Source organism: Lytechinus pictus, unplaced genomic scaffold (assembly GCF_037042905.1).
Source record: "Lytechinus pictus isolate F3 Inbred unplaced genomic scaffold, Lp3.0 scaffold_29, whole genome shotgun sequence".
NCBI classification, from domain to species: Eukaryota; Metazoa; Echinodermata; class Echinoidea; order Temnopleuroida; family Toxopneustidae; genus Lytechinus; species Lytechinus pictus.
Window position 1 is genome coordinate 50,592 of NW_026974149.1, and position 9,606 is coordinate 60,197.

Consider the following 9,606-nt stretch of genomic DNA (forward strand, 5'->3'; position numbering starts at 1 on the left):
GGAAGAAATTTCAAATTTCTGAGAGATGAACAAAATAAGCACTGTATTCCAGCCAGATGTCATGTATTCTAGCAATATTAATTCACTGTCCCATGGCAATTTACAGTTTGATAGTGTTTCAGCTTAGATTTATAAAGTTAAGTTGATGGAGCTTGTCCTAGATCTAAATCTAAATGATATTGATCTTGGTACAGCCTTTCTTAAGAAATCAATGGTCACTCTAACTACAGTGTACTTTAATTTTTCTTCAAACTGGAAGTTGAGGAATTTGACAGTTACATGTATATATTTATCATGAGATGTCATTATTATTAATTGACATGATACTGGGCAAGATTAGCTACACTGACAATTGCTAAATCGTCTTTCATATTTGATTTTTTTTCTCTCGTGTAATTATTGCTTGTAAAGGCGGAAATGAGGCCAGATAGGGGACTCACAGATCACAAGAATCAATTTGAATTGTATGACGATCGTGATTTCAAGATTCGATACAGATTTACAAAACACACAGCACTCTACCTCATCAACATGCTTGAAGGAGATCTCAGTAGGAACACAGATCGGAATAATCCACTACCTGTTGTGGTACAAGTCATGACTGCTCTGCGTTTTTATGCCGTAGGTTAGTATATAAGTTAGCATGTTATCACGTCTTTTTCCTAATTTTAAACAGAATCTTCCTCCTTAATCTATTTTACTTATTTGCTCAGATGTATGATATGGTAAACATTACTTCTACATTAAAGATTACGTGCAAGGCTCTTATGACAAGTGTTATTCCATACCAGTCATTTCATAATGAAGTTTTGATACAATTCTGTTGCGTGCCCTCGCAAATCATAATATTTATGGTTATTTTCATAAGTGGGCTAGACACAAAATAGCTTTTGCCTTGTTCTCTTTGATTCGAATCAACTTTTTGTTTTGCTTGACTGCCCTTTAACATAATACAGGCCAAACATTCCAATATTTTTGATGAATAAAAAAATACGTCTTCATTTGAAACAGTGTATTGAACATTTTCAGCCTTTTCTGATTTACATACAAGAATTAAACAAATAAACATGCTATATTTTAAAAAATGACTCTTCGATTTCTACTATTCCATGTTTAATTGAAGGTTCATTCCAAATTATGCATGGTGATGAGGCATCAATATCTCAGCCATCTGTGAGCCGAGTCATCAAGAAGGTTTCAGAAGCTATTGCAAGAAGGAAACGGGAATTCATGAGATTTCCAACGAGAGACGAACTTGAAACAACGCAGCAGCAATTCTATGAGTACTGCGGTTTTCCCGGGGTCATCGGTGCTATAGATGGGACCCATGTCTACATCAGGAGTCCTGGTGGGGAACAAGTAAGGAAAAACAGGTATTCAGTTAATGTACAGGTTAGAATGATTGTATTTTTAACAGTTATCTCAAATTGTTTCTCAAAAAGCCATGTTTTTAGTCTTGGGATGGATTGATATGCTTATTTATTTCATTTTGGAAATGGGAAATTCTTCAACATAAGTAGTATTCATTTTGGAAACATACTATATTCATTATTGTTAGATTGCAGAGGACTTGCAATTTGATTTTTGTTACCCCCCCCCCCCCCACCCTTGACACCTTTCTCGAAAAATCTGTAACACTAAAAGATTGCACAACTTTTAATACCAAATTTTCTAGGGTACGCAATTCCAAAGTTATGTACATGTGACCTGTTGTAAGTTCACGACTGACCATGAATTTGCTCGAACACAAAATTTTTGTACACATCCAATGCAAATTCTGTATGTAGCCAAACTTTGTAAGTTCCTAAAAACAATTAAATTCATGTTATTTATGACTGAATAGTATCACCAACGATTTCCATCGAAAAAATACTGAAAAAGCAAACTAAAAAAAAAATTAAAAATACATATAGATCTTTAAAAAATAAATACATAAGGAAAAGTTTTTGATATCTTTTTTTTTTTTTTTTTTTTTTTTTTTTTTTTTTCTATTACAAGCGCCATTTTACTGATGGCAATGGTGTTGTCAACATTGAAATCTTAACCAAGGTTAAGTTTTTGAAAATGTAATTGGATCAATTCACCCAAAGGGCTAAATTATACTGTCTCCAAATTTGCTCATATTCAGTTTATAGGGTAATTGATTTTCTGACAAAATGGGCGTGACCTCCCATTTTTCTAATGGCCCTTGCACGGTAACTGGCAGTCTGAATTTCATGCAAGTGGTATCATTTGAAAGGGAATAAGATGAACTATCTAAATGACACATTATTTTTTTACATAGGAGCTAGTTTGAATACATTGACCTTTAAGCCCAGAGATCCGGGGGGGGGCTAACTATTGTTCATTCTTGACCATTCTATTTTGAACATTTTATTTCTCTTCGAATCATGAATAGGTTGTCTGTGATCATGCTGGGAAAATGACAAGTATCGTGGCAAGGTGGCCAGGCAGCACTCACGATTCAAGGATTTTCTCTGAGAGTTCGCTGAAACAACAGCTGGAGGCAAGGGCAGAAGGTACTGGGTGGCTACTTGGAGATAGTGGGTAAGGATATTTTTTATGTGATTATATACATTTTATAAAGGCGTCAACATTGAAATCTTAATAGAGGTTAAGTTTTTGAAATCTCATCATAACTTAAGAAGTATGTGGACCTAGATCATGAAACTTAGAAATGAGGGTAACCAAGTATCACTTATCAACTTGCATGAGTTTCAGGTCACATTGTGAAGGTCAAAGTTAATTGGCTGAAAATGCTATTTATATAAAAAAAAGGGAAATAAATTTAGAATCTAATATATTTTTTTTGGTTCTTGGAATATCTCATGTATTTTTTTTAGATGTTTAGTATTTTTCATAAATGTAATGTCTAATAAAAATTGGTTGAAATATAACTGTTTTTCTTCATTTTTCAGGTACCCCTGCCTCCCGTTCCTGATGACCCCCATCCTACATCCTCATCCAGGGCCACAGATGCGCTACAATAATGCCCATAAAAGAAGACGGTGCGTTATTGAGCGCACCTTTGGCCGTTGGAAGAGGAGGTTCCCTTGCCTAAATGATCTGCGCGTGAAGGTGGACACTACCTTTACTATTATAGTGGCATGCTCGGTTCTTTGGAATATCTCTCTCACTCATGGAGAGCAAGATATTCAAGAACTTGAGCCAATTGATGATGCAATGCCACCTGACCACCTTCCTCCTGGCCTCCGTGATGCTGTCGCTGGTAGGCTCAGGAGAGAACAGATTATTGAGGACCATTTTACCCACCCTTAGAATCTCCAGAGTAGCCACTCGGTACCATCTGCTCAGGCAACAGTTGTTCTTTCAGTTACTCCAGTGAAATTCCAAGAATTATGATGCTGTCAAGGTACTTGTTATATTTCCAGCTAGCAGGGTTTCACGCAGCTACATCTTATTATGTAATAGGTCTTCATAAATGAAAGTGGTTGCAGTTAACACTGATTTTACGAGAAAGTCTGCACACCAAACTTAATTGTCACTATAACATTGTGGATCTAGGTCTGGTACAGTTACATAAACTAAAGTTTGTGACATCCTGAATCTAAGCTGAAAAATGTAAATCACACTCAAGATCAGCAACTCAGATAAGCACATGTGGGACAGTATTTATTATTGTTTTGAAAAATGCCCAACAATTGACCTGAATCCCGTGCTCGTTTTGCTAATTTCTTTGTAATTTCACAATTTCTTCCAGAATCCTTTGGCACATATTTTTATGCCCCCGCAGACGAAGTCCGCAGGGAGCATTAAGCGTTGCCTCTATCCGTCCGTCCGACCCCTCACTTGGTTTTTGCGCAATAACTTGAAAAATATTTCATAGATTTTTAGAATTGTGGGTGTGCAGGTAGATGACACCAAAATACAGGCAAAGTTCGAATTTGAAGTCTGCAGGTCAAAGCTTATTAAATGAGCGAGTTGGTTTCACCATGATAACTTAAGAAATATTCAACATATTTTTTATAAATTGTGGAGTGTAGGTAGACGACACCAAAATGCAGGCTAAGTTTGATTGCGGAGTCCGCAGGTCAAAGGTCATAGCTCATATATACAAGTTGGTTTTTGCGTAGTAAACTAGCGTTAAGTGGGGGCATCTGTGTCCTTTGGACACCTCAAATTTTTAGTTTATTCATACCAGCAGACACCATGGTGTACATTTTATTTGATTCTGTAAAAAGTCATTTTGAGGTCGTTCCCACAGCTGGAATTTATCTTTAAATCTTATTTTGTTTTATCTCAATCTGTAAATATCAAATCTTTTACCCGATATTATTTCATAATCTATAATCAACCAAGCAGGTAATAGTTCAGTGGAATATGATCTTAATCTAGTTTTTCCTTTTGTCAGCTGCATCATGGTCATGATGAGCAAATATCCAGTAATCATACTCAAATTTACATGGAATGTGATAAGATAGTAGCTGCATGAAACCCTGCTCACGAACAGCTTATACACTAATTGGCATTTATTGTTTCCCACCATTCACTCCTGATGTAAACATATCTCATATGTACACCAAGCACACCTGGTTAGCCGTAGCATTCATAGAATTGTTTGTTTTTTCAGTCTTCTTTGAATGTTGTGAATTCTTGAATGTAACTTTCCTTTTTGCTTTAGTTTCAAAACCATCTTGAATGACTCGAGCAAACGGTGACCGATAATTTTGCCTTGTCACCATTGCATACAATGGCCTTTTTCTATACTCCACGAGGCCTTTGACTAGTTTACGACAAGTAGTTGATCAATCTATTGTGTGTTTCTCCTGATTTCTTCAAGCATGTTGATGAAGTGTATTCCATAACATATGATAATTGCTCAAATTGAATTTTTTCCAGAATAAAATATGCAAAAGATGTATTGTTTTCATCTTTTAAACTTTTTTACTATAAAAGAGATTTCTGGTCAAATTATTGAATTCAGCAGATTTATTTGTAGTCACCAATATATGAAATTTAAAGAATGGAAACGTAGCTTGCATAACTATGTGAACAAATTTTTTTATTTTGTCATATAGAATATAAATTTCATTCCTTCAATCTGATATATACATATATTTCATTCTTCCAATACGGTATATACAAATTCTATACAAATATAGATGAATATAGATTATTTCTGCTCATACTCTCGTCTTCAAATTGCAAAGAGTAACTATGTGAACAAAAAGTGTATATCATATTCCATTCCTCCGATGTGCAAATTAAATGCACAAACATTTATCATTTGAAAAATGTAGATTATTTGTACTCATATTATAAACTTTTGAGTTCAATTGGAATGAGTAATTATGAACAAAGTAGTGTATTTTATTGTTGTATAGAATATACTATATTTCATTCTTCCAATGTGGAATATACAAATTCACTACAAATATTTATCATTCAATAAATATATATTATTTCTGCTCATACCCGATGTGATATATACAAATTTGATACACAAACAATTATCATTGAGAAATACAGATTATTCCTTCTCATATGATAAACTCTAGAGTTCAAATTGCAATGAGTAACTATGTATTTTATTGTTGTATAGAATATATCATATTTCATTCTTCCAATGCGGTATATACAAATTCACTACAAATATTTATCATTCAATAAATATATATTATTTCTGCTCATACCCGATGTGATATATACAAATTTGATACACAAACAATTATCATTGAGAAATACAGATTATTCCTACGCATATGATAAACTCTAGAGTTCAAATTGCAATGAGTAAACTATGTATTTTATTGTATAGAATATATTATATTTCATTCTTCCAATGCGGTATATACAAATTCAATACAAATATTTATCATTCAATAAATATATATTATTCCTGCTCATACTTTTGTGTTCAAATTGCAAAGAATAACCATGTGAACAAAAAAAGTGTATATCATATTCCATTTCCTCAATGTGATATATACAAATTCAATACACAACCATCATTTGAGAATTATAGATTATTCCTACGCATATGATAAACTCTAGAGTTCAAATTGCAATGAGTAAACTATGTATTTTATTGTATAGAATATATTATATTTCATTCTTCCGATGTGGTATATACAAATTCAATACACAAACATTTGTCAATTGATAAATATAGATAAATGCTGCTCATACAATGTACTCTATTGAAATTGCAAAAAGTAGATAAGAACAACTATCATGTCCCGGTTGCATTGCAATAGTGTATCATGAGAAGAGACCAGAGGCTCTCTGGAATCAGACACTTCCTCTACTCAATTCATTGTAGATGAGAAGGAAAAAAATAATTATACTCTAGTTAACTTCAATCAAAGGATTTTTTTTACAAAGATTCAATGAACAGTAGTAGTAGTAGACAAGTAGATAAGCTAAGAATGTTATGGTATGCATAGTTAAATACACATTTATATTATTCCAAATTATTAATTTGTAATATATTGAATAGATAGTTTAAGGATCTGAATTCAAATTAGCATTGACCTTGTTAAGTGATCTACGAGCTTCCTCTTCCTTGTATTGTGCAATTTGTATTTCTAGCTGAAGGATTTCAACTCTTAATTCATGCTCACGTTTGAGCCATGCATGCTCTTCTCTTGCCAATTCAATCATTACTTCTTGTGCTGGACTGAGACTTTTTTTCTTTGTGTTTGGTTCCAGCTGTTCTAGATAATGCAAGCTTCTCTTGGCAGATGGTCTGGTTCCTGTATTCCTATAATTTAATTAGAATAAAAACATTTAATGTGTTTTTCCTACAAGGTTTTGGGCTTTCAAGTTCTCATCCTAATATATCCTGGACTATTTAAATAATATGTAACCCAATATCTCTGTCTTTTGTGCTATGGAGCATGCATTTCAATCACAACCCAATTTTACAAAATTAGTTTCCCCATACTATTTCATTGTTGAATAAGGAAGATGCTTGCTTTTGAAGTACATTGGTGCATTGTTCAATTTCAAGTTACAGTCATATTTCATTTTATAAAGTATTTAATTATTTGTTTATTATATATATTTCATATTGTTTATTGTATTCATGTGTAATTCATTGTACGGTATCACAATTTTTCTTAGAACTGGGCTAATGATGAATTTCTTTATGTGTTTATAAATGTACATGTATTTTCCACTATCTAAATTGTCACATGAATTTTGTCATATATTTGCAAGAAGGCAAATTCACATGAAAAAAATTTCAAAATCAATTCATTTATATGATGGACTTTAAAGTATTTGAATAAAATTACAATACCTTGAGGGGTTTGTTGGTTGCAGAGTAGATCCAGGTCCAGTAGGCTTGGTAATTTTTCTTGGAAGAATAGGTGGAATTGAGTCCCCCTATTTGAATTAAGAGTGCAATATAAGTTGTTTAAAGAGTGAATAGGGTGAATTCAAGAATAGAATTCCTGCAATTTATTTTTATTTGGATGTAGATGAATTCAAGATGAATTAAAATAACATTAAATTATGCTTTTATGCATGTTAACATATTGTGGTCTACAACCATGGAACTGTTGACTGGTAACTACCATGGTAAAAACCTACAGCCAATCAAATTAAGGGATTCCAAGATACTATTGTTTGATGATTTTATTTACATACCAACTACTGTTTGAATTCTGGTCTGTAAATGTTGAATTCATATTAAAATTTCAGAATATTACAAGCTTTGTAGCAATTTTTTTTTTTTTAATAAATGTGACCTGAGTTTCATTCAACATTAAATTAAAATGTTTGTCATACTCTGGTAAACTATTGTTTGATCAACTTGGATTGGTTATGAAGATTGTGAGAGGATGTAATTTCATTTATTAACTATCCTTTATTCATATTTGCTTCAGGTAGTTAGCAGATGAAGAAGATGACAGTTGGTGAATGGTGTATGAGTCAGGCTTAGGAATCTCCATCCCTCCCCATTTACTTTGTTATGCTCAGTTATTGAAATAACCTGAAGTGATTAATTTAATTATTTTCAATTAACATTTTAATTTTAACTTGAGTTTATCTGATTGTTTGATTTTTCTGCTTTCAGACAAAGGTTAGATTTTCCTTTAATTGCCATCACAGCTCACTTAATATAATTAATAAAATATATGAAACAATGAATTTGAAATGAATAAATACCTTGTTCCAGAGGTTGACGGTGTTAAGTCAGTTAGGGAAGATGGGACATTCTGTTGCTGGTTGCTGAGTAAGGAATAGTAATGTATGGCTGATAGTTATAAATTAATCATTTATTATCCTGTTATTTCTACATGCATTTATATATCTTTACGGAAAGAAGACAAATTAATACATTCATCATATCAATTTTCATACATATGTGTTCCAAAGTGTTGAAACTGATTCCCACCCCCCCCCCCCACACCATCAAGATAGAAAGAAAGAATGATTAAATCAAATATTGAAATAAAATGAACAAATTTTAAGTAAGTGATATAAAAAGTTAATTTTCATCTCTCAGTTAATTGAATATATTTAATGAATAGGAGTTATTATTCCTTTTAAAAATACCTTGCTCCAGAGGTTGATGGTTGATGGTTGACGGTTAAGTCCAGGGATGCAAAATTTGCAGATTGGACATTCTTTTGCTGGTAGCTGAGTAGAGTAAAGAATAGTAATGTATGGGCTGGTAATTAGAAAAACAACATGCATATTTCAGAATGGAAAAATGTAATTAATTGAAACCCTAAGAAACCCTAACAAATATTTCCTCATAAATTTTCATGTTTATTAAAGGTAAATTGTGTCATTGGTTTATTTCAAAACTTTCTTTTAAATTTCACTCTTTACTTTCCACAATATTCATAAACAAGTTCTGAGTCCATACAATGTATTGCATTGGCCAGAAAGAACTGTTTTTATTCTCAAAAAAATATATAAAGATGAGAAGATTTGCCGAGTGAGCTTTTTTTATATTTATTTTTTGAACTAACATAAAAAAATGAAGAGCGCCACCTTGAGACCAAATGACATCAATAACTGCTCATGAATATTCATATCTCTAGCTCTCGCCTCTGCGCGAGTCTCAATCAAGTGCAGTGCCGATGCACGGTACGGACGCATGGACGGGTACGGAGTCTGTACACCGTGAATGCACGGGTTTCTTTCCCGGTTTCTATTGCATTTCGTAGAAAGCGTGTACATTGAAAACAAAGTCTGACGGCTTTTTCCTTGCTTTTATCTTTGCTTCGTTGATCTGTATTGTTTCTCTATTTCTCCAGGGTATGGAGGGAGGGAGAACGGTGCTTGCGAAAGGGAGAGAAAGGGCTATATTCTTATTTATTATATTTTTCTAGTTTTTTATATGTATTTTTGTTTTGTTTCCGATTCACTGAATTGTTATCATTTTCTTCAGGTTCTGTATTTTGATTTGTTCATTATTATCACGTGTAGTAATATACGTTGTAATTTCTTAATTGTTTAAATAATAGGCCTATGCTACATTTTTTTTAAAGGAAAAATTAGAAATCATTTTGTATTGAACTAGCTTGGCCACCAATTTCGTTATTTGCTTTGTGTGTCATATAGCTCTCCACCACTGAATTCGTCAATATACTGCCTCGACGTATTTATCAATTAAATTGGACAAAT

At 32.8% G+C, this 9,606-nt stretch overlaps 1 protein-coding gene and 1 long non-coding RNA gene across 2 annotated transcripts; one reads left to right on the top strand and one right to left on the bottom strand.

Moving 5' to 3' along the window:
* The first annotated feature begins 1,318 nt into the window (after nt 1-1,318).
* On the top strand, nt 1,319-4,330 carry LOC135153100 (putative nuclease HARBI1). Its single transcript, XM_064115364.1, has 3 exons — nt 1,319-1,348; nt 2,399-2,547; nt 2,919-4,330. Exons 1-3 carry the CDS (start codon nt 1,319-1,321, stop codon nt 3,277-3,279), a joined length of 540 nt encoding a protein of 179 aa, XP_063971434.1. The 3' UTR covers nt 3,280-4,330.
* A 2,935-nt stretch (nt 4,331-7,265) lies between these two features.
* LOC135158090 (uncharacterized) lies at nt 7,266-8,615 on the bottom strand. Its single transcript, XR_010296881.1, has 3 exons — nt 8,527-8,615; nt 8,137-8,199; nt 7,266-7,350 (listed from the first exon to the last, which is right to left on the bottom strand). It is a non-coding gene; the product is annotated as an uncharacterized LOC135158090 (long non-coding RNA).
* Between the last annotated feature and the right edge of the window lie 991 nt (nt 8,616-9,606).